General features: G+C 37.9%; 1 protein-coding gene across 5 annotated transcripts in view; it reads right to left on the reverse strand.

Moving 5' to 3' along the window:
• LOC121948778 (LIM and senescent cell antigen-like-containing domain protein 1) overlaps positions 1-23,021 on the reverse strand; it is a 35,862-nt gene extending 12,841 nt beyond the window's left edge. The window contains exons 1-2 of one of the 5 annotated variants that reach the window (XM_042494240.1): positions 5,640-6,080; positions 842-1,001 (exon numbers count right to left, since the gene is read on the reverse strand). In XM_042494240.1, the coding sequence (XP_042350174.1) occupies positions 842-1,001; positions 5,640-5,845 (366 nt within the window). In that variant the 5' untranslated portion in view covers positions 5,846-6,080. Of the gene's footprint in view, positions 1-841; positions 1,002-5,639; positions 6,094-12,911; positions 13,137-17,509; positions 17,585-22,886 lie in introns of those variants that run through there. The other 4 variants (XM_042494242.1, XM_042494243.1, XM_042494241.1 and 1 more) reach the window with 4 other exon arrangements.
• Positions 23,022-27,130: the final 4,109 nt, after the last annotated feature.

Raw genomic sequence — 27,130 nt, forward strand, 5'->3', positions numbered from 1 at the left:
GTAGTTCAGTAGAAAGAAAATAGTTACTACATGAAACTGCTCAAAACAAGGTCTGTGGATTATCTTGAGTAAACAGATCATGGTTTCTGGAAAGAGACATCGCTATTCTATTTTTAAATGTATTTTATGGGCACTTTGAGCACCACAAGCCCAGTGCCATCTAATTCCATTATATGGGAGAAAAGGGAGAGATCTTTACAGCTGTTATCTCCAATACTCATTATTTATAACAAAACAATCTACAATGATAAATAGCGCTACATATGAGAGGAAAAATATGTATTTTTGATTTTGGGGTGAACTGTGCCTTTAAGGTTGTGTTCACACGTCTTTATTTACCTCGGCAAGACCATATGTTTCTTTGTCTGAGGAATGTGCACTAACAGCAGCCTTGCACTAAACAGTGATCTAACTGTCTGGAAAGAAACAGCCAGTTCATTCACCCAACACAGCCATTTGAAATTTATTTTAGGCAGAGAAGAAGAGTGTAACCATGGTTACATTCATCTTTTCAGAGCAACTTCTGCCTTCAGGCAATAAAATCAAAAATCTCCTGAACCTGTTGACCTATCCTCACATGCTTTAATGTTAACTGTGTACTCATCTTAACTGCAGGTCATGCAGCAAGTGGATATGAGCTGCACGCTGCAGTGTTTTTAGGCAGTCAATTTTTCACTGATCCACATTAGCTAAAATAAAGTCCAAACCATCTGCAATGACTATGTTTATTGCAATGCATTGCCTTCTGCTATGTAGTGTATTTAAACCTGTCAGTTCCTGCGCAGCATCTTTTCTTAGATGATGAATGTCACACTAAAAAGACATAAAGACAAAGTGTTACCTCATAGAAGAGTCCCTCTGGGAACTGTTGGAAACACTGGGCGCACACAAAGCACTGCTCATGGTAAAGTTCCCCGTTGCTGTTCACTATCTTCTCCGCTGGGGCAAAGCCACTCTTGCAGCGCTCACACATGGCGTTGGCCAGAGCGTTGGCCATGTTGCTGAGAGGAGAGCAAAAAATGATCAGGATCAAAAAAGATGTTCATGTCTTACAGGCAGAACAAAACTTTCTGCAACCAATACAACAGAGTGGATAATGAGATTTTATTTTGTTATTTTGGTATCAAAGCTTTTAAATTGTCACATCTATTTAGCTTCTTTTCAACGTGTGGAACCTCCGTTTATTTTGAAGGTCATGTCAGGACACATCAATATTTTAACATTCATCTCATGTTTCTCCTGTCATAAAAACATCTGTAAGACGTACTAAGCACAAGGAGAAAGGAGGCGAATGGGGAAAATGTGATGTAAGAGGTTATCAGTCCATGCAAACACAGTATCTTGGTTCTAGGTTTATTTTGGCGGTGCTTATCAGGGTGTGGGGATCACTGAGGTGGGATCTGTACATGTTGTATTTTGAGAGTTGAGTGTTTATTAATCTGCTCAGTGTCAGCAGTGTATGTGTTTGTGATGTATGCACAGTGTGGGTCAATATCATGGAACAAACACTATTCTGATTGCTGTTTTACGGACAAATCTGGTGAGTCAGAAAGTTAGTATGACATATGAAGCCATTCCTGCATTTTCATGAAACAATCAGAATTGTTTTACTGCCTTCTGCAAAACATGACTAATAAACCAACAGGGTGGAGCCCCAGGCTAATTATTTTTATGTTGGAGGCACTAGTGCCAGAACCTGAAACACAAATGTGGTCACACCCAAAAATCTGCCTGAAGGCTTCATAAAACATTTTTGTTTATACCTTTTTTCCCTGCTCATAATCACATTTGTTAGTTAGTCACATAGATATTAAAAAACCTTTAAATTCACTTAAATTAGAGCTTTGTACTAGAAAAAAATCTGACTAGGCCTTGACTAGTGATAGTTATTGATATTTATATCCTTCACATACTCAACAAGAACCCTTCATGCACCTGATAAACACTGGTCTTGGGTCTCGGCCTCTTTTAGACTAGAAAACATTGTTATCTTGAAAAATGTGCAATACAGCTGCTGAGTGGTGCATCAGATTAAATTTACAACATGTCGTTTTTATAGTTGTTGACAAGGTTTGGGAATTTGAGAGAAAGGAAGTTACGCTATCACTTAAAGCTGCTCACAGCTGCCAGAATTTTTGGTTGCCAGATTGATCCAGTATGTATCTGACTGGCCTGAAGTAATCCAACAGTTGGGCAATTCTGGACTATATCATCTCATGGTATACCTCAACATATTGCCCAGGCCTACTTGTATTACAGATTTATGCTTAACTGTATATCCTTGATGATTCTATCAAAGTAAGCATAAAAATAATACGATTCAATTGTTCCGAACCATGCACAAGCGGCTAATGTTCAAAACTTTAACATACAAATTGATTAACAGCAAAAGTACCAATGCTGACGCACACAATATCAACACTGCATCATTGAACTGGAAGTAAATGGGGTCATGTTGCACACAGAGTTGTTGGAAGAGAGGTGGAAAAAGGAAGAGAGAATGGTGGGACCATCCTGGCGTCTCTGCTTTTTTGAAAGGTCAGAATACCAAAGTGTATCCAGGCAACACACACACACACACACACAACCACGTTAGATTTTTTTGGAGTGATACCATCTGTTCATATTAACTTGGTTAGATCAATTTGGAAAATTAACAAGAATTCCAAAAACTCAAACTGCTCATCACTTCTTATTCTTGGGGTTTCCCCTCTAAATTACTCATTGTTTTAACAATGCACATTTCAGCTCTACCACATGTCTTTCAGAATAGGCATTTTTTAAAAAAAAAAAAAAAAGGGGTTACTGGCATACCCTTTTTGATGCACTGATTACATTGAAACAAGATGCAGGAATAGGCACAGCATTTATCTGGGGCCACACCTCACAAGCTTATCAAACACATATTGTTCTAGATATACCCTGTGTGGCCCGATATCACACACAGAGACAGTCTTGCCCTATCCAAAGGATTTTGGAGAGGAAGTGACACATCCCTTAGGCATTTCCCCCCTGCTATCTCCCTTTAGCACCCTGCATGAGTGAGAGACAAGCCTTTTCTTCATTAAATGCAAAGGCTAATTCTCACAGTCCTTACTACTGCAACACCGACTAACAGCTCAGATTAAGACAGGAGAAAAAATGTATAGAGAGACCAGTTAGTCTGAGGGCATAGTTAGTGTTGTGTGATGGACATGATCCCTCACCAGCTTGCCACCAACTGCCTACTGACCTTTGACCTCACAGTGGTGGCAAACTGCTTTGTCCCCCTGCACCATCCAGGTTCATCAAACAGTTTATTGACCCAGCAGTATGTTTAGTAGTTGCTGTCTAAAACACAGTTTTGGACAGATATAAAGTTCTACCTTAAATCAATGGTTCCCGGCCTGCACCAGGGGTCGCTAATCTTCATGTGGGGTCGTGAGGCCTTCTTGATTTTGGGAGGTGTAAGAAAGCTTTTTTTAAAAAAAAATATAAAGTAGGCATCTATGTCATTTAGTTTGTTTTTGTAAACTATGTGAAATTGCCATTTTTAAAATGTACATTATTCAGGATATAAATTAAAAATGAATCTCGATAAAAGCACAATAAGACCTGAACACAAGTTATATAAACAGATCCTTCACTCTTTACTTAACAGCCTTGCCTTACATTAGAAAAGTTTGCACCAAAAAAAAAAACAAAAAAACACAAATAGCTGATAGAACAATGGCAAAACAAGGCAGAAGAAAATACTGAATTTGCCAAAAATGTAGCCTATTAAGTGTAATTGTTAAAAATAAAAATAAAATGTAAATACAGAAAAAAACAGAGAGATATCAGGAAAAACCATCTCCAATGTAACTTTCATGGGAAATAATCAGCTCAAATGTAATCTAAATCTTTCATTTCACACAATCTTCTTGCAGTTACTGCATCAACTATTTGGGATAACTGTGCAGTTTATCAGCTGTTCTGTGCTGTTATTATTATGCACTGAATATAATATTAAATATCAATAAAATTGGTCACTTATTTGGGGTCCTTCAGCTTACTCAATGATAGAAAAGGGGTTCCTTAAGGAAAAGGGTTGAGAACCACTGCCTTAAACTAATCACAAAACGGCTTTTTATTTTTATTGTGGGCCAGAATGTACAGGAACATATGTTAAAGATGGTACTCCTGTACCTCTGTTTTTGAGTGTTCAGGGTTTGTGTGACATCTACCACAAAGATTTTTACAAAATATAATGCATAAATTCAATACTTGTTCATGGCAAAAGTTTGTGGCAAAAACAGATATTAATTTTAACCAGACAGACAAAAGTAGGTTGGGATGTTGAAAAATCCATGTGACTGTGCTTCCATACACTACATGCCACTCTGTCAAATTCTGCGTATCGAATGAAGTACTTTATTAGTATCAGTATCACTTTAAGGGTACTGGTATTGGTGGTGTAATTTTTTAAATGATACCCTGCCCTGATTGCATGTAACATTATTTTAAAATTGAGTTTTCTTTAACTTAGAAGTTAAAGCCACAATTCCAAATTTGTGCAAAGGAATGAGTGACATATACATCTGAATACAACACGTGCCACATTCCAAATTTTAGTGAAAAAGTCTGCGTTTTACGTAACACAACAAGATGTCACTGAAATCAGACATTTTTAAATACCACACATAGGGACTTTAATGTCTCAATGACTGACAGGTTACCATCACCTCTGCTGAGTGCTTGTCCCACCTGAGCTCTAGCACCACCCAAAATTGGATTTTTTTTTGTCTCCAACACTGAGAAAGAAAACTCCAGGCTTCAAAGTGTTTCTTCACAAACCTGTGGGTGACCCTGCTTCCATGTTTTCCTACAGCCTAAGTTGAGGTCAGATCAGTCAGAAATATAGTACATATATATAGCCTTCCTCCTCCTCATGCACACATACTTGGAATGCCAGTTGGCATATTCTACTTTGCATAACAACTTGGCACCAAAATAGCCCTTCCTGTGTGCTCCGTCCTGTGGTGTTCAGAGCTATTCCTGCACAAACACGGTACCTAAGGCAGCTTACGCATATCAGACTTGCTGGTAACCCCGGCTTCATCAGAATTCTTTACATTCTGTAACACCATAGTAAGCTCAGTGAGCTAATACCATGTCAGTGTATGAGCAGACCAAATTCTTTAACACACACGTACCTGGTGCCACTTTTCCTGTTTTCTGTTTAACTGGCATGTCAAGTTCCAAAAATGTGCTATTCTTACTCTGTGATAGCATCACACAAAAATCACAACCAGAACTCCTGTCCCTGTCTGTGCTCTGTGACACTCGCTCTACAGTTACTATGGATAATGACAACTGAGAGTGGAGGTGTGTCCCTGACAACGAAACATCCTAACAACAATGACATTAAAGCCATATTAACCTCATACTTTTTGATGGATCAGCAGCTTCTTTAAACAACTAGTTTCATTGGCTGCTGAGAAAAATCTTTTCATACTGCATTGTAATAGGATTGTTATGGTGAAACCTCTTATATATAAAAGTAATAATAAAAAAACATCACTAGGTATGATTAAGGGACTAGTGTTGTCACGTGGGAAAAAGTTCATAATGGTTGATAACACACTGCATTGTGCCTGTCCTCCAAACTGTGTACTTACAAGCGAGCATAAAAATCACAAAACTCCTTATAGACTTTGACATCACTCTTTCGTCTCTGGGACTTGGACACTGGCACCTCAGCCTCTCCCCCATCACCGCCCTGAAGCCTCTGGTGGTACCCATTCATCTCCCCATGATGAACATGGTCCGGGGCTTCTCCATCCTCAGGTATTGAAGGCGGCAGGACACGACCGTTTATCTCCATACTTGGGTACAACAGTCTGAATTAACTGCAGAAGTCCAGCTAGCACCTGTATTAAAGTCCCTGCTGTCAAACACTCCAGTAGAAATCCCCTCTGTTTGTCCAATACAAGTTTCCAGTAATAGCAATCCAGTAAGCAGTGGGAGCTGTAATCCACATAGCAAGAGGGAGACTGAAACACTGATCAGACTGCACTGGGAGTACTCTCCCTCTCTCCCTCACATTCACACACACACACACACACACCCTCTTTCTCTCATTCCCACATCCACTCTTGCTCTTTTTTCTCTCACATACTCACACACTCACCCCCCTCCTGTCACACTCGCTGTCTATTCTTGGGCAGGTTACTGAAACTAAAGAGCCCACCCTGACGCCTGAGCAGACAGAGGTCACTGTGCCATCATATATATACACACACACACACACACACACACACACACACACACACACAGCCTTAGCTGCATTTAGTGATGTTTTATACCCCTGATATCTGCAGTCTATGACTAATTTCTAGCCGTGCTTTCCATCTGTGTGTAAAACAGCTGGAACTCTCAGCTTTCTGGCAGATATAACAACGTGGCTCCAACTCCAGGTATTGCGCAAAATGGAAATGTCACACAAGAAAGCGGAGAAGCTTCAGTGGTGAGATACAAATATGACAGAAAAAGAACAAATAACACATTACTGTTTATGTCTGTTAGTGAATAAACACATTGAAGGAGGAAATCCACACGCAGAGGTGGAAATTGGAGCCAGATATTGTCCAATCATGATGCAATTAAATTCCTGTTTAAAATTAAATTGCCAACTTGGCAAGTCCCACAAACTACAAAAAAGAGTGACAAGAAAGCAACAGGAAAATTAGTTTTTAAAAGAGGGAGGTTATTGGAGAATTATACAAATGAATATAATAACAATTATTATTGCATATTTGGAATTATCACAGTACTTTTTAAGGGTAATTTTCATGTTTGGTATTTTACTTTTCTGTTTTTGCATATTTTCAAGTAATCTTGTCACCTTTTTACTGATTTCTTGTTAACTTTTTTGGCCATGTCTTGTTGAGTTTCTGATTGCATTCTGGCCATGTTTTTAACAGAAATCTAATTAATTAATTTCAAAGAGTCAATACAGACGTTTCACACTGCTGATTTAAACTGCATGTGGGCTCCCCTTGTTTGGGTCACTCTATACACTTTCACATTCCCCATTTCCAAATATATCCTACCCCACTACTAGTAAACCATGAGATGTGACTGTTTATGAACTGCTTATTTTTTTCCTGACAGGATTAAAACCGAACATAATGGAAACATGTTATTTGTCTTCTCAAAGCGACCCAAAAGAACAGCTTAAAACATATATCTGAAACTAACAAGGGCTACAATTATAAAATATGTTAATAGTCCTCAGAAACCCCATTTTGGACTACAGGCATTCCTTCAAACCCGCAAATCTGTGTCTCCTCTGGGTAAATGATAGCTCTAAATGTGGTTAAACTCAACTGGCATCTCAAATTAATGACCACTTCCCAAACCATCAAAACAACATCAAGCCAGAACTGGAAATACACTCCAGTGAGACAAACATGTTCGATGCTTCACGGGAAAACAGCGTCTGTGTTAATCTTACAAAACCAAGGCATGTGCATAAAGAGCCAAAACACAAAGTTCTAGACCCTTGTGTTTATGTGTGTGTGTGTGTGTGTCCAGCTGAAACGTGTCTCTGAGTCCTTCAGTATAACATTCTCCTACATGACTCCATAATTCTACAAATAGACACCTAGTGAAGCCTCAACTCCAAACTAGGTGCTGGCAGCTGCTGTTTGTGTCTGTGTGTGTGTGAGAGAGAGAGTTTGTATACATAGTTGGGGCCAACTCTACCTCCTTTGGAAGGGGCTGCTTAACCTAATATCCAAAATCATCAAAATCCAGCTTTTTAGGGGGCATTTGTTTCTTGAATGTATCATCTTTTCGAAATGCTTTATATAAGCATGTTTTGCATTCTTTTCTGTGATTAAGTGTAGCGTGGCACTGTAAAGGCTCCTGCTACTCAAAAACACCCCAAATTTTAAATCTGTTAAACTATTTGGTATCTATGAAGGGCTTTTCTGGGTCCTAAAATGAATGACATAATGAGCCAAACATCTCACCAGGCACCATCTAAAGCTCAATAGCCTATCCAAAGCCGAACAATGACAGCAGGAAAGTCTCCTGTCCTGAGCTGTGGCTCTGTTGGGAATCTCATCTACTGGGAACCAGTGTTGATTGATGGAGGTACAATGGACAGAGGGTGGGTGCTCAACAGGAAACACACGTAATCTTTCCTCCAGATTACAGGCACTGCCATGTCACACGGTGTTCCTCCTTAAAATTAGAGCTCAAGACCTATTCAGCAAGAACTGGGCTAAATCAAACTTCAGCATCACGCATTTTTCAGGACTGCTTACATTTTAGAGCAGATAGAATACAACATTAGAGTCACAATAATTGTGTTGAGACTAAAAATATCACTGTGGCACACTGTTTTTTTCAAGACCAACTTCTATTTACAACAACAGACAAGGGATTAGACAACATTTTCCACTGGGATACAACAAAAAATGCAGACACAATTTTTCCTTTCTCTCTAGCTCTGGGATACACACATACACACACACACACACACAAACAAATAGAAAGGGTAATAAATTAAAGTTTCATAACATGGAACAGATGGGAAGACAAAACATGTTCTTGCTTTTGCTTAAACAGTGAACTCCTTTGTGACAGTAATTTCCACTTTGCACTGTTGCTTTGCCAGCGCCGGACGTTATCATATACTCAATCCTAACAGATCACAGTGTCAACCACCAACTACTGTAAAGATATTATCGTTTAAATTCATTACATTCATTCACAAACTTCCTGAAATACCTCATTTTTGATATTGAGACAATACTGTAGCACTGACAACTGTTGCTTTCACAAAATGAGACTTTTGATAAATAATCATCAGTCATTTGGATATAATAATAACACAGCTAAAACAGTCTGTTAAGTTTAGAAAATTACCACTTTACTGTAATGCAGCCTTTCAAACCAGGACAGCTCTTTTGATATTACAATATCTAAATCTAAGACAACATAACTGTGCTCAGTCAGATGAAAAGCTCAGACCACACACACAAAAAATCATGCCTTTGTCAGTTAAATGAACAAACATATTTTAGCTGAAAGAGCAAAGGTTTTAATGTCTAACAGAGAGAGAGAGAGAGAGAGAGAATGTGAGTGCTGATATGAGCGTCAACCTGAGCTTAAAAATGGCTACAGCAACTGTCAGCAGTCGACAAAGTGTCTCTGGTGTGACCCCGCTGCGGGATAGGATTTTCAGGCTTCCTTATTGGCTCATTAGAGGTCACTGGAGAGGTCACAGGTCAGGTTGGAAAATGATGTAGGAAATATAGGCTCCTGTTCCAACGGACTGACCTCTCTTGCTATTATAAAGGTATAAAGTTTATTTTCAAACAGAGAAGGATCTGTGTGTGGTTTTGAGTTTAATATTTCTATTACATTTTCAATGAAAAAGGTAAAAAAACAAAAAAGTGCACTAGGCTAAAAAAAAGGCATGATACCTCTGTATCCTTCAATTTGGACAAATGAATAAATCAACTATAAACAAAATATGAATATTTATATAGTGTGTGTCTTAAACAGTAAAGCCACAACTTCTGATCCCCCAGGGATCATCGGACAAGGGTTTGTTTCCAGTGTAAGCCCCGAGGACTATTTTACAGAATAATCTGCTTGGCACAGTAACAGTGGGCCTCGATGAGGATGAACCTCCATTCACTTTCAGTTGGTGCTTGTTTGGTGATTAATTGGAATTGGTCCAATAAGCTTGTCATTGAATTCCTATTTTCCCACTTAAATCTGAACTAATGACATATTTTCTTTACACTGATTTTGACTGTGTTTATCTAATAAGGATGGATTAGGCTATAATATACACTGGATTCCACATTCTCAAAATAATTCAGAAAAGAAGATTAGGGTCACTGAACTGAGCCAATCTGAAATCTGATGGCCAAAATAATCAAGGCAACTAATTTTGACAGTTGTTCTCTCATAAGATTTAATAAAGCACACACTTCTGCAGGTAAAAGACATTTATATTACAGATTATTTCTGTTTAAAAATGTTCTTAACCGGACTCTGAGCCGGTGTGAGAAGAGCAGATTTGGGCAAAAGACACAAATCAAACACACTCTGCTCACACACCCTCGCTTCCCCTCACCCACTGTGTCAACAGCAACCATGGCAACAGAGACATAAGGGCTGCTTGGGTAAAACCATTTTTCCTTTGGCAAGGCATAATGAGTTTGCACACTAACACAAGCACACACACACACACACACACACACACACACACACACACACACACACACACACACACACAGTGCAACACACTGATTCAGTGACTGTGCAAACATAATTCATCACTAACATTTCCTTTGTTCTGCACTTTTTGTTCCCGACGCCCATTTTGACGTGCACTATCAAGGGTCAGTACCACTTAACTCTACAGGACAGTCTGGAACACACAGCCCAGCGGATTACATAACACGGTATAAGTACTTTATTAAATATACTGTTAAAGAAACTGCAATTTACTTTTATGTTACAAATGTTTTTGGTGATAAGAGGCTGCCAGGTTCAGTTACAGGCTCGTTTACAAATCCCTAATTCACAATGTTGCTGTAATCATGATCTTGTAAATGGACACGTTTTACATGATAAGGTCTGCTTTCGCCATGGTGTATCTCATTTTGAGTCAGTGGCACTACTTAGTGCCAGGAATGAGTCTTAAAACACGGAAAGGAGTTGGTCTTTCAGCACTTCCGGTTCCCTAGTCTAAAAGTTAACATTTTTTTTAGTGTTTTTTTTTTGGTTAGATGCCTGAAATTAGGTCTGTAGTTAATACATGTAAACTTTTCTCTCTGCATTTTGAATAAACTTCACAGGTGGTTTGAATGTGTGACATTACCATGCTTTGGTTCAGATGGCATAACATTTCTTGCAAAGAGTAGACTTGTGACTGTCCTTATCATGTTTAAATTTCAAAATGCTGCACACAACAGAATGCTTCACTCTGAGCATGTTTTTTTAAAATCAAAACTAAAAGCATAATTCTCACCACCCCTGATGGGGTTTCCTTGATTCTGCCTCTCTCTCTGTTGTTTCCTTCTCTAACATGCTTTGTTTCTGCAGCAACTGTGGTTGTACGCAGTTGTGTCATTTATTTCTGCAGATGCTCAACGCTTGATTTGATGCAGACAAGGTGTTTGCTTTGCGATTATACATTTCTGAGTCTTGTGCTTTGCTTGTTTAACGCAGTGATGCTGCAGAGTCACACATTATATCCTCTCCGAAAGCTTTACTTTGATTAAGTGATACTAAGTGCAAATATTGAGCTTAGGATAAGATTTTACGGTGTAACAACGAGACACCTTATTACTTCTGCATTGCATAAGAAAGAGGGAGGCTGTATGGTAAGAAATGAAGTGTTTGTGATTTGACTGAGGACACTTCTTAAGAAGGAGCTCCTTTTCTCCACATTCCTCACATTACTACACTCCACTAATCACTTCAGGATCACACACACACACAAAGAGAGAGACGAACACAGTGAGAGAGTGGGGGAGACAGATAGGTGTTTGGAAGCCAAAATGGATGTTATTGTATTGTGAAACCAATATTGCAAAAGACTGCATATGTTGCACATTGTGGTCACACAACCTGTAGGAATTCAGCCAGCAGCTGCAGTATTTACTCATCAAATACTCCACCACATTTCACCTTATCTATCCCTGTCAATACATGAAACACAGAGAACTTTTCTTCAAAGGATCTTTGCTTATGTTTCTGTAGCAACGCTGACAGCCCCTCTCTGATTCATTTATGTTAATCAGCTCCAGTTAATCATGACACAACCAATGCAAAAGACCACGACACCACATTAAAAACATTCAGAGCAGAAGATTTAGCTGATGATAAATAGTTCACAAAACAGAAAAAAAACAACAAAAAACCCTAAACTATTACTGTTATGAAAAAAAAAACTTTGAGAAAATAGGGTCCTATCTCGCAAACAATTTGTCAAGAAGTGTGACACACAGCAGAGAAACTGTGGGATTAGGAAAATCAGCTGTTAGGAATGTTAGGAAATCAGCTGATTTTAAAGGTCATGAGAAGCACTTCACATTTTAGCACATTTTAAAAAGAACCCAATGAAAATGGCCATAGCTATTTAGACAGCCAATGGGGATGCTGGAAATTCTATTTACTGTTCATTTCTTTGTTCTTACGTGGTCATTATTGCACCGCAACGTTTCTATCTGGAGCAATTTCAAACTATACATGACTTCTGATTTTGTGTGTCTTATACTGAATAGAACACTTCTAGTTAACCCTTTGAAACCTGGGGAAATTGGTGTAATTTCTCTCAAACAGATGGGAAGAAGTTAATAAACAATTGAAAAAGGAATGACTTAGAAATAGCAAGAAATTCATATAAAGTACAAGAAAATTACCTGAAAATTAGCATAAAACCCCAAACAAATCAAGGAGAGAAATTAAGAAAGACCTGAAAAAACTGCGTAAAAGTCACAGTTATTTCATAAAATAGACAATTGTGACAATCAGATATATAGTTTTCTGGATTTTTTATCCCTAGCTTTTACAAAGACTAATTTCTTGCAATTTGCAAGAAATTTATTGCCAAGTTGCTAATTGCCTTTTTTTCCATGTGTTTGACAGAAATCAAACCAATTTTCTCAGGATTCAAAGGCTTAAATACTTGTAAAAAGTGTCTGAATGCAGCACGAAAAGTGATGTCGATCCAAGTTTCAAAGGGTTAAAATGACTGCTACATATTGATCTGACAGGTGGTGGTCAGATTATCAGCGACACAACATAATATAACGTGAGTAAAACACCAGCACAAACAGAACTCATCACAGAGCTGAATCAACATTTCTCATCAATAATTTGACAGAAGATTAAAAGCCCTTCAGAGGTAGACTCACCTGAAGCTGTCCCCTGGCAGACTTCCATAGCTGTCTGGTCTCTCCTGTCTTCGCCTGTACAAGTCTGAGTTTGACAACTCTTTCAGCCTCAAAGAGTTCATCTCCCCTTCGCCTTTCTCCCTCCCTTCCTTCCTTCCTTCCACTTGTCTGCTGCAAACACTCAGTCCACAGTAACACTGAAGAAAGTGTGTCAGTGCTTGATCCAAATAAAAAGATCAAGTGTTATGCCTCCCTCTCTCTTTCTCTCTCTCTCTCTCTGTCAAACACACCTCCAGGGCTCACACCCTTGAGGAAGGACACATGCAGAGGTGTGGTTTCACTGCTTGCACACCTAGCAAATACTTCTTGCTCCTCCTCCCCCTCCTGCAGCAGGTAGAGGGAGAGAGCGCCTCGGAGAAAAAGAGGAAGAGTCGCAGAAGGAGCGAGGGCCGTTGCCCTCTGTGGCCTTTGCCCTGCCGTCTCTATTCACCACCTACATCTATCTGGCTCATTCCTCAGTTTAAAAAGAAAGCCACATCAACAAGGGAGAGAACAAACAGAAAGGCCATTCCCACACACACATATGCGTACAATGGTAGGCTGTCTGACCAGATGATGATGTGGAACAGAGATGCACTTATCATGCACACATCTATCAACATGTCATCTGAGGTCGGCGTCTGGGCCTGATTCATACTATATGTTCAAGGCTAAGACAAAAATCTATACTTCAGAGGTATACTTATATCATCTTTAACATTTTTGGCAAGGATCCCTCATATTTGGTCATTAGAGGCAAGTTACAAAGACTTGTATGAGGGCAGGATATTTTAAAGGTCAACTATAAACCCTTTAGTCAATAATACCAGTATATATGCACGAGATAATAGTTAATATGAACCAGAATTTTTTCACTGAAAATAAAATTAATATGAAAAAACTATGCATATTTAAATACGCATAAAATTACATGTAGGGTATGTACTACAGCTTTCTTTATATCAACATGATATCACACAATAGAGCAGATAAAATCATTATCTAAAGTAGTACGTTTCAATTTATGAACAGGGGTATGAAAAAGTTTTACATGCCAGGGGTGGGCGATATAGCCCTACAATTATATCATGATATTTCAGGGTATTTTGCAATAAAAGTATTCTTGATGACATTGAAAAATACAAAAAATTTCAATAACATATAATTGCCAAAGAATATTAAACATAAAAACCAGGAAAACAGGACAAATCCCAAAATATTCAGTTGTTTTTCCACCTAGACTTGTAGGCTCCGCCATTTCTTCTTAACACCTGGGGAATTTTGCTTTCAACCATGCTTGTTGCTGCCATGCATAACAGTATGACATTGTTACGTCAAAAATACTGAACATTGCAGTTATCACGATATGATTTTTTTTTTTTAAATATGCAGGTATTATCATAAATGATGTGATATGACACACCCCTATCACTTGCAATTTCAATTTCTGTGAAAGTTTTGCTGTAGAGAAAACTTTTGAGCAATGGGTCATATCAAACCTGATATACCAATGTTTGGATAAAAACATTGGTACATGACAGTCTTACGCAGGCCAGTAATAATAACAGTGTTTTGAACACAGTAAGGAGCAATATCAGGTACAAAAAAAACACACTCAAAAAAAAACAAACCTGCGGTCAGTCTGAACAGCAGCTTGTTTCTAAGGCTGGGAACATACACGCCCGACTAAAGCAGCACTCTGTGGAGAAATGCCACCAAAATATTTTCACAGTTCAAGCATGCACTGCTCTTCAAATCGACTTGAGCTCCTTCATTGTAAACTGTGAGATCACCTCCCACCAGAAAGGGAAAATGTCAAACCATGAATAATTCATCACAATGTTATGTGGGAAAAAAAGAGATCCTCCCAAACAGACACAAAACACAGCAGATGCACATTTTCAGACAAGTTGCCTACCAGACATGAAGCTGTGACATCATCAAAAGCTGGCACAGGATTGGTCAGAAGAGGCCAAATAAGCAAAGTCAAGACGCAGCCAAAGAAGAAACAGATGTAAAGAGAGCATCTCTGTAAAACAGAGCATGCAGTCTGGTTGGAGATGTAAATCGGCTCATTTAGGTTATCTGTGTTTGTTCTGCGTACACTATCCACGCTACAGCCGCAACTGTCACTAGCGATATTACAAAAGAGTGAAAGTTTGATGGTGTTAAATGGCCATGGGCAGACTCACGGCTGACAGAATTCATGTATCTCCCTAATATGTACAGACAGGTACATGCTCTATGAACAGTCACACACCATGCAGATTCACCTTCAGCAGCTTGCCTTGACCTGTTCAGCATTCCACATGTGTTTGACAAGCACACACACACACACACACACACACACACACACACACACACACACACACACACAAAGTCAAAGCGTAAATGAGCCTCACATCTCAGAGCAGCTGCAGCGGGGTCACAGTAGCAGAGGCTGACATGTCTGTGTTTGCTAGAACATTCATGATGAATCATCGCTTTAGGCTAGGGCCGGGCAATTATCGGTGTTATATCGATATCAGGACATGAAACTAGACATCATCTCAGATTTTGGAATTTGTAACATCATAAGTGTTTGCTGGTTTTAAAGGTTGTGATATAGGAAAGTGATGTGATTTTCTGAACTTACCAGACTGTTACAGCTGTTCAATTATTTGTCTTTACCTACTTAGTCATTATATCCACATTACTGATGATTATGCATCAAGTATCTTATAGTGTTAATATTTTATGAAACCACCAGTAGTCAACCCTACAATAATGTCACAATTGCTATATCAAGATATTTGATCAAACTTATTCCGATATTTGATTTTCTTTATATTGCCCTACTTTAGGGTTTATGTCTGAGATCAGCTCACTCACAATTTAGGATGTGCATTTCTCTCAAAATTCAAGACCTGGTAATTGCCATAAAACTGAAATCTAAATGTGCTGGGTTAGTAGAGCTGCAACGATTAGTTGATTAACTGATTAGTCTATTGACAGAAAATTAAGTGGCAACTACTTCGAAAATCAAATAATTGTTTTGATAATTTTTTTAAGTGAAAAAAAAAGCCAAACATTTGCTGGTTTTGTGCTTCTTAAATGGGTTATACACCATTTACAAAATTCATACACTATTCCTATGGTCTAAGACAGTCCAAAAATATTAGCAAACATCAACAACTCTCACCTGAATCGACAAGCTAGAGTACTAAAACTCAAATTTGTGATGTCATGAGATATATCTATGAATTGGAAAGATTCTATAGATTACAATATATATGGTTACAATTTTGTTTAAGAACTGAATATACTGCAAGAAAAAAGCCATTTTGTATGTCAAAAAGAAAAACATTTTGTGGTTCCAAAAAAAAGGCTCCAATTTTTTTGTCTATAGAGAAGCTCCAGACTTTACACTTTACATCACAAGTTTGAGAATTTCTTCTCTGGTTTCTGGCTTTGAGAGAGAGTAGCTCATGTTCACAAATATTAATTGAACTTTCTGGGAAATAACATATCAAGATTCTTGAATAAGGTGGCGTTGCCCTCTAAAGATGAAAAAATGAAAAATTTGTTTGTCACAAGTGAACAGCTTTGGATTTTTGGACCGTTGAACGGATAAAACATACCATTTGATGACGTCGCCTTGGGCTCTGGAAAATTACACATGGCACATTTCACTTTTTTCTGACATAACAAAACAAATAATTATTCAAGAAGATCCATAATTAAAATATGTGTTTGTTTAAGCCCTTATGGTAAGTAAAAGTGACAACACATTGTGCCATTTGCTCTGGATTACACATTGTAAGTGTGAAATGTGTAAGTAAGGGCAGAAAAATTACCACAGTGGCATTTCAAATCTTATGCTGTGTTTTGGATTGAAATTTTGTGCTGGTATTAATGTGCGGAGATATCTGTCTTTTTCCATGCATTGACACTGAGTCCTCACACACACGCAGAGTTGAGCAGACATTTCACAAGCTGCAATCGCTCCAAAAACATCCTCTCTGCTGAATGAGTGCACTGCCACTGTGTGGACAACAGCGGTACAACAACTATCTTATTAACCTCAAACCTCAACACTGCAAACCTAACACACTGTGATGGTTAAATATGTCTCAAATGTACAGCTGACAGTTCATGGGGTTGTATTCAGCATTTTCAAAATTGACTAAACTGACTGAACATTATTTCTTACCCTGCTGTTGTGCATAAAGATGAATTAACCATTTAATCTTTTCTTTTCATTTGCCACAGGAGCTTTTTTTAATGATGAATTAAAATAAATATGAATCTTGGCATTGCTTACACCTATAAGAGGAAGTATAAACACATGTACACAAAAGTCCAAATGCCAAAGTGCAAATATGTATGCACTAAAATATCTCTTCCTAAAAGCTTGGCTGTTCTCAGAAAAGAAAAGCACACAATACAACATACACTGGTACACAGATGTGTTAGATCAGGCGCACAGCTCTATAATTAACATAATGGCTCTTACATCTAACATAAAGCAAGTAATGAAGCCTGAAGCTGATGCTACAATAATTGCAAAATTTTCTAACGACAATATATAGTAATCTTACCATTGTCTGGTGTCAGACTGTGGTGAAGATACTTTTGTTGCTGCTAAAGTCCCTTTGCTGTCACTGCAAACACTACTGTCGTTATCTTAGTCTGTGTAGACACACCACTTCCTGTTTGCTATGGTGAGCGCGCACGCGTTTGTGTGTGTGTGTGTGTGCGTGTGTGAGGGTGTGAATGTTTGTGTCCACTTGTGCCTATGTACCAGTATGTGTTTGTGGGAGGTGGGTTGATGTAAAAGCCAGTACACAAACATCCAGCCCTGTGTGTGTGGCTTAAGCCTCCCAGAGTGTCTGTCAGGGTGGAAGTGGGGTGTGAGGAGGAAGAGGAGGAGGAAGATTCAAGGAGATAAAAGGTGGCGTAGAGTCATGAGTAAGAAGGTGTGAGGAGGTATGAGAAACCTTCTGTGACTGAAAGGATAATCAAGTAGTTCACATAGACCTGCCATGTTTAGTGTATCTCAGTGTAAAAGAGGTGAAAGGCCAATCCCAGTGACCACACTGACTGCCACTGGCACAGTCTGCTGGCTGTGTGCATGATCCATCATAATCATGGGTGTGCCTTAAAATGCGCAAAACAACTCTGCCATCGCTGACTGTTTTGCAACTGTTTGTGTTGCAACTTGACAACAAAATATGATAAATAATGCAGTGAAACTTGAGTTAAAACTTAATGCAACACTGAAATACAGAATGTACACAGCATTAGCACTGGCTGCAAAACGAATGTTAACATAAGGATAAAAGAGTGCAAAATATCTGCAGTACAAACAGAATCAAGTGCATAATGTTCAAAACATTTTCTGTATCTTTAACTCATTTCAAGCATATAGATAACTCTCCATTGTCAACTGTAAGAGTGAGGCAACTTGTGCAGATTACTAAGTAAAATCGTCCCACAACACAATAGATTTATTTCTGGTCATTTGTCAGGGATACAAATAATAGAAATGTTCTGAAGTGGGAATAAAAACAGTTAGGCATAACTATATCAGAGTTTACATAAACACACACACACACACACACACACACACACACACACACTCTCTACCATGAAGGAACTGCTGCAACCATTGCAAAGAGGCTGCTATGATGAAAAACTCAATGACAACAGAGCCTCAATGTTTCTCACATGGCACAGGCAACCTTTCAGAATCTCTGGATCTCATTGTGATGAAAGCAGTATTTCTTTCATTGAAAAGTTTTGTCAAAGTAGGAGCCTCGTGGTTTTCTGTTCCTTGGAAAATGTTGATGCATAATTGATACTAAAGCTTTTATGCTACCTGTTCCAGGTGGGAATATCACAGAGTTATGCCACCTTACTGTTCTGCATAAAAGGTACAATCATGGACTGGAGGGACAGAGTTGCAGACAGCCTAAAGGACGTGACCACAGATGGGACGGGTAGAATTTTGACAACTTGTTATGTTTGCGACCCACTGCCAAGAAATTAAAATATCAGCTAACAGCAGTCCTAAGCGAACCCAGAGAAACAGCGGCTGAAAATGTTGACAAATTGGAGAGACAATGAGGTCCAGGGGCTCCGTACCCTGTGAGCACGGGGGATATCAACTGCTGGGGTTGGTAAACGATTATTGACATTTATGCCATTGTCATTCAGCACTGCTGATGGGAATTTTATGTCACACTAGAAGCCCACACTGCTGGGTTACATGTTACGCCCCTCCCGCCTCTTTCGCTTTCGCAGTGCTGACCTGCTGTCTCAAATCACACATGGTGGTTAAGATAATCCTTTACTAGTTCCACATTGGGGAAATTTACAATGTTACAGCAGCTATGAGGTACGAAGAAGTATAAGCAGCGAAAGAACAATACAATAGTAAAAAGATAATAACAAATATAAAAGTATTAAAATGTTACATAACAAAAAACAAGGTGCCACGCATGATTAAAAGAACAAGGTACAAAACAGTAACAACTTATTGCACATGGAGATTATTGCATGCGTGAAAAATTGCACTTTTTGAATAAGTCCAGTACTTACACTGTATAAGTTATTGGAAAATTATTTAAAAACTAGGGAAAAATGTCCAGAAAACCATTTTATAACAATTATATTTATTTATTAATTTATATTTATGTCACAGAAATAAAACTACATTTATTTTTTAAATGTTCTGTGTTTTTTTTTATTATCAATATCTTGTTTGGTTTTTATTTTTATTTTTTGTGCTTATCTTCAAGTCATTTTCTTGTAACTTAACTAATTTCTTGCTATTTTTTGGGCCACATGTTGTTAAGTTGCTCTTTGCCTTCTCCCGATGATTTTGAAAGAAATCAAACCTATTTGTTCAGGTTTTAAAGCGTTAATGTTCTTCCAGAGCATCAGATCGTGGGATATCCAAACCTCAATATTTCAAACTACTCGAGAACTACTGCATCAGTCATTAATTCAGTGTTGTATAAATATGCTTCAGTGTAAGTCGCAAAAAACATTCCACACTCCTTCACACCACACGCGTCAAGTGAGTACACACAGTCTAAATCCTAAGTCACACCAGTTCACCGCTCTTCCAAACAAGGACAAGTCCACACTGGAGACTGGGACACTCCTCTAAGCTCTAGTTGTATCAACACAGTGTGGTATCAGATGAAAATGTAATACGCTGGGAATGCAGCAATCCCCGGGCCTTTAAAAGACTTGCCCTCTAACAGCTTTTAGTGTCCAGAGTGCTTTATAAAAGCCAGATTCATCCCGGGCCATAATTAACTCGGCAGTGCACACAGTAGAATTCACACTGGTGGAAAAAATATGGCTCTGAAAAGCAGTCCCCGGGGAAGGGATGGTCAGGAAGTGGTTCAGAGAGCAATAACTACTGTCCAGCCAGTTTGTGTGGACATTCTTGTGCAGGGAGGAGGTTGATCTGCAGAAAATAGAGGGACATCCTCTTTCCTTCTTTAAGCTGTCATTCTTGATGCTTTTCAGTGAGTCTATCACTTCTTTGTAACGTTTGAGTGAAGCTATTTGGGGTTTTTATTATCAAAACCATATAATTGGTGTGGTCGAACCTCTGATTCTCCTGAACTTCAGTTTGTAAATACTGATTTTATTGTGTTATTATGTTTATTTATTTCTTCTTCTTCTTCTTTATTATTATTATTATTATTATTATTATTATTATTATTATCAGATGTGTGACTATGTAAATTATTCCTGAAAACCTGCTAAAGCAATGATCCATGAAGTCTTAAAGAGATTAAATAGGGGATCTTGGCTCTGAAACTATATTGGCACACTGGTTAAATTCAGTAAATGTATGAGGTAGAAGTTTCTGACGTCTGATGCATATTTACTATCATTATTATCCATCATAAGATAGAGATAATGTTGGAATCAATGTATTTATTAGAAAATGTTAACTGAAATAAAAAAAAATACCAATTAACAAGCTTTATCTAAAAATAGCATGATGTTAGGCAGTTGGCAAATCAAACTACATTGTATTAACACAAATGCTAAGTTTACTATATTTCTGTATGTTTTATGAATACTATAAAGTTTAATTAAATACTCATTATTTAATCAGAGCAGAATGTAACACTTTGTTTTCTACACTTGGACCATTTTTCTGTTCGGTTGACCTTACTTCATCACATCTCTAAATTGCTGAGCGAGACAAATGAATAAATAAATAACGTGGAAATAAGTGAAAATTCAGTCTGATTATCAAGCAAGAGCGTTTTCCTTGCTAGCAGGGGAAGTCTAATGAGCTCAAAAACAACACACACACACAGAAATTGACATGTCAAGTAAGAAAAAGAGAGGAAAGGATGTGACAAGAAACAACTCGCCACAGAGTGAAAAAGAGGTTTCAGATTTCAAACACGTCTATTGACTTATTTTGTTACCTTTCCACCAAAGGAATTACACAATAAAACCTGCTTCTTTAATATCCTTCCTGCAGATAATTAATTTGACCACTGCTGAATTTTGAAATATCATCACATGTGATGTACCACATGGCCTCAATGAGAAATTTTCTAGATGAAAGAATCAAAATAAATCTGGGTCACACAATTTAATTTCTTAAGGTGAGATCTGAGTATCTGGCCAAGGTAATTATTGATTTGTTTTTTTACCACTACATGTAGATACAATAATGCAACAAAACTGAGCAAAACTGCACTGATATTCCTATAATTTACAACAATGTCTTCTCTAGATCTACCCAGCTGTCAGCTGTATAGTCTTTGAGGCTAAGGGACTGCCAGAAGTCATGTTTTCTTTAAATATCGGTAAACCAGAAAGTGTAAAAACAGAAATTATAGTTGGATTTCCACATTTCGGAATGTCCTTGGACACATTTTGAAACTTCATCAAGATCACTTTATCCTATGTCACATATAACATCTTGCTGAAAAATGAAGCGTTTGCACAAACAAGCTTGCAAGAGTGAAAAACGTAGATAAACTTAATTAATCCCACACCGGGGAAGTTCACACATTACAGCAGCTCAAGAGTCAGAGGCAGAGAAAATTGCAAAAAAGTGATTTAAGTGCAGAAAAGGATATGACGTTACAAAATAAAATGAGACACAAACTCGATTTAAAAAAACAGCATCATTAAATATAAAATCTAGATACACTATACACACCTTTTACCTGTACAGATACTATATGCACGTGATTGATAGATATCCAGAATAACTGAAATTATGTATAGTATATTTACTTTAAAAATGTAGAAACACGGCCTATAAACATTATTGCACAGTAAGTGGTAAGATATTGCACAGCAGGAAACTGCACGTTACACAGTATAAATAAATGCATTTCTAGCAGCAATGGTGATTAAAAGGACTTTATTTTCAGATCTGCAGTTCACGCTGTACGACGCACGAGTGCTCAGTAAGCGCCAACAGTACTTATTAAACCAAACTGCATTAACATCTGTCTCCTTTTTTCTGTCTGGCACTTCAACAGGACCCTGCAGACACGCTTTACATCCGCTTACATGTGATAACCAACACAAACTAGTCCAGAAAGTTTGACTCCTGTAAACATCCAGCTGGTATTTTCCAGCAATAACACGGTGGGGGGCGCTGAAGAGCCACTGAAGTGACCAAGTTGAGATTGTAACAACATTTAAGTGACAAACGTTAAGCTAGCTAACGTTAGCTCCACACAGTCAGCGTATAAATGTAACTTTAACTTTCCGCAGTTTTCTCTGATACACACGAGTCCGTTTTTTTGTACATGAAAGGCAACAGTGAACTTTGTCAAGCCTGAATTGCAGTTTTCCCAGCCCATGAGAGAATGGAACAAACCGGGGCGGCGTTTTTTCTCCTGAAACTGTCAACTTCCCAACTTATCAGGCAAATGTCTCTGTGAGGGAAACACTTTCAAACTTCTCACTTACCCGTTTGTCATTTCACTAATGCCGAGCATCACTCCGCTCTCTCCTGGACCACACTAGTGTTTTCTGACTTCAGTTGCAGACGTCCAGATGTTGTGCAGTCTGGGATGTAGCGTTTGTTTCCACACAGGGAGCGGAATGGCGAAGACGGGCCTTGTGTCTGTACAACATCCGTCACTACGCTCAACGGAAAACTGCACTTCCGCTCATGACTTTCAACGTAAAACCATTCTGCTAGTTCCGACCATAGTCAATGGTTCCAACTATACATTTTACTTAAAGTTAAAAATTAAATTAAAATTGAAAGAAATAGAAATCACAAGAACGTCAACACATGTGTTTTTTTCATCTTTATGAAACATCAAAGGTAATTGTTTTAAAAAACTACTTTCACTGATCCACATTTACACATACATAAAAAAAAAAGTCAGGGATAAAAGCTGTGCACAATGTCTGGTCCCTACTGCTTTATTTTTCATATTTTATGGCCTATTTAACAATTGACTCTTCTGTGCTTTTCTCTTTCTCTACTCACGTATTTGTGCTTGTTTGATGGGTAATACTGTTATGTTATCGCTATTGCTTTTTTATTGTTCCCTTGTTACGTCATTTTATTACATTTAGGCCTTTTTCTGTCAGCACCTTCGTCAACTCTGGTTTTTTAACATGCTTTATAAATAAACTTGAATTTGATTTGACCAGTTTGCTTAGATAGTGACAAAGGCCTATGACCTAATAATGCTTGTGTTATATCTGTTTGGCAAGTATAAGCAGATTTACATACAAGCACTTAGATCTATAATGCAATGTATTTTATTGTTGTACCTGCAAAAGTCAATTTTGCTACTCACTTTTTAACTATGATAACAAACAAGTGGTTCTCACAACAGGCTTGCCACAACAGGAGAAGCATAAGTGTAAGTAACAATATTAATATTGGGGAAATTAACTTCCTCAGTTTCATAATGTGCATGCTGGTCCACTTTTCGCACTCATGTTCAGACAACTTATTAGATCAGGACAGCTTTTGTCTAATTGAGCTTGAATAGAGCTGTTGTTATTATTAGTAACACCTGCGATTTTCCTTAAAATATCAGATAAGAAAAGAGCCTATTGCCAACCTTGAGTATTTTTTTATTGTTCAAATGTCTGACAGATCTGCCTCACACAGGAAGTGATACACTAATACACTTTGAATAAGTTAAAACTGTAATTTGAATCCGGATATAGTTTAAAATTTTGACTAAAAACATATAACAAATGGCTATCTGCTGGACCTAACAGCTATGTTTTTAAGGCCAACAATTTTATCTTTTGATCTCACATAATATGATGTGGTAATTATTTACAACTCTCTAATCAAGTTTTAGGAGGACATGGGCAGACCAAATCCTGTTCAGGTCACCAAAATTTTGAGCAGGAACAGAAAGACAGTGGGCAGGTAACCAGTCCCATAACACACTCACGTTAACAAGAAAGAGCTGTGCTTTTATTTTGAAGGCCGCCGCGCTGGTTGCCTGTTTCTCTGTGTGTCTGCTGCAACTTGTCATCCAGTCTGCAGCTTCCACCGCTGGAGAAATACAATTTCAGTTTTGTTGCCAGAAAACGGCAACACCCGTCCTGCGTTCTCAGCGCACGGTGTGCTGGTAACGACGGACTACGAGACGTGTATCTACTATGAACCTGAAGTAGACTTTTGCTCCAGCATACGGTGCAGTCTTTTTTTTAATTTTTTTTTTTTTTACCATTTATACACTGGAAGCATATTTTCAGGATATATTAAAGTGTGACTTTTTCTTTTCTGATCACCGGAAATTACAGAAGTTCAACATGGAAAGTGGATGCCGTGAAAAACCCCATTCAACACCAAGAACTTCACTTTTGATAGAGGAAAGAATCAGTCAAATACCCTGCAAGGCTCTGCAAAATATGACAGGAAGTGAACAGATTGACAGACAGCAAAAGATAATGTTAAAAGAAATACATCAGATTGCAGCAATGCATTTAATGATAGTGCTGCTCCCCTGGGGGGGGGGTTGAGTAGATAATAGCATGTTTACCTTTCCTCCCAGTGGCATACAGTAGCTATTATTTGTTGTTTCCTCCCTCTACTGCGTCATGACACTAGAAATCACATATATTTCCTTAAAAGGAAAACCCCTTACACCCCCTTCCTTCCCTCCCTCCTTCAAGAGGGAAAAAGACTTTCATAGCAAGAGAAAAATGTATAACTACAAAGATGGATGCATTAATTCTCTCTTCACACACAAAAAAAATGTTTGCTTTAAGTGCTTTGCCAAGTAAATCTTTATGCTGAAATAATGTGATTGATTTAAAAACACCTGGCTGCTGATGCTTACATTTAACATTAGATGCAACATTTTATGTCAAAATGCATTATAATTAAAGCTGACTGGCAATAAAGTAATAGCCTCTGCCGAAACACTTTTATCTGGAATTGTAAGAGAGAAACTCATACACTCAACTATATCTCTACACTTTGAATTTATGTCCCAGTATTTCTCTTACATTTTATACAGAGTCTCACAATTCTGGAGTAATATTGCAAAGGAATTGAGCAAGAATTCACTAAAAATAACCAAAGATCCAGGCCTCTTCATACTGAGCTTGTCATCTGAAACACTTTCCCTGAGTAAATCTGGCTTAAAATTGTGTGAACACCTACTCTTCACTAGATGTATTTTAAAGCAGTGGATAAGTGACAAACCTCTCTCTGTCACGCAGTGGCACTGCAAAACTTGTAAAGTCTTACCCTTAGAAATTAATCATCTGTTTGAGAGAACATGGTTAGCGTTCTTAATGTATCGACTGTATATTTCAGTATAGATTGAGCTTTTTTTGTATTTTGTATTGATTTAATTATTGTAGTTATTGTGAATTTGTTATTTTTTTTTATATAGAATGTGGAAAGTACTGTATTGTTAAATTCAGAAATCAATAAAAATCTACTTAAAAATAAAGTTATTGAAATGTTATCTTCCATTTTAACTTTATTTTAGTTTACAGCTTGAAAGAACAAAAAACAACGACAAAAAAAGAATTGCCTCTGATATGAGTTGTTACACAGTGAACTCTACTGTAAATGCTCATTCATTGTTACACAGATCCAACTTCATAACTAAAGTAATCTCTCATAGCTCCCGCTTACATTAACCATCATAAATATAAAAGCTTTAGATAAAAATACATTCACATACGTTGGAGGAATCACACAAAAAGCTGCCACTGGATTGAAAAAAAATGAACAGGTCATTTTCCTGCATCATTGGTAGGACTTTAGCAAAAATGTATTCATGTACTGTAAGAGTGGGTGGGTGTGCGCAGAATCCTCCACACAGAGGTCAGAGGTCATGGTCAGACTGTGTAAAAAGCAGCTCCCATGGTTCTGATAGGGAGTCTTGCTCAAGGACACTTTAGCATGGAGGCTGTGATTGCTGTCATGTGAACTGTCCTTCAACAAGACAGCTGCACAGATGAAACTACAAGAAATCTTTCTTGTTAGGTTTTACGGCAGCACAACTGACAAAACCATAAGTACTCCTAAAATAGATATAGAAAGCACTGAAATCATCATTTGGCATTAAATAATAACAAACACAACAAACAGTAACTCCAAATTACACAGTAACCAAAACAAATCACAAAACAAGCATCACGATACAGGATATGATGAATCAAACACAAGGAATGGAAATCATAACCGCTCCTGATTTCATAATGTGAGGCATTGGTGAAAAAAAAATGCAGAACAAGTCAGAAAAAAAGCATAAATGTGCTCTAATGATCATGTTCAGTCAGACTTGTTGGTCAGGTTAACCTGAAAAAGTAGACATGGAGTCATTTGTATTTGTGATATAATAATGGCCATACAGCAGAGATTAAACAGACCATACCAGTGTTTTAGCATGTTTAAGCCCATAGAGTCCTGCAAACCCAAAGTCCTAAAAAGAGTCCTAAAACCCTGATATAAGTTAGCATTTTAGCATTCCCAGTTCCTTCCCTCAAAGTCAATGGGTTTGTTTTGTTAGAAGCCTTAAATAAGGTCTGTGGTTAACACAAGTTTATGAGATTTTCATGTTTTGCTCTACAACATAAAATATTTCGGTATATTTCCCACTTGTGATTTTGAAGCCTTTGTGCTTTAATGAAGACATTTGCTAACAATTTGCTAAATGCTTTTCAGCTTTTGTGGTAGGGATGTTACATCATGCGACCGTAGCGTAGTT

The sequence above is a fragment of the Plectropomus leopardus genome, chromosome 10, assembly GCF_008729295.1.
Source record: "Plectropomus leopardus isolate mb chromosome 10, YSFRI_Pleo_2.0, whole genome shotgun sequence".
Lineage (NCBI taxonomy): Eukaryota > Metazoa > Chordata > Actinopteri > Perciformes > Serranidae > Plectropomus > Plectropomus leopardus.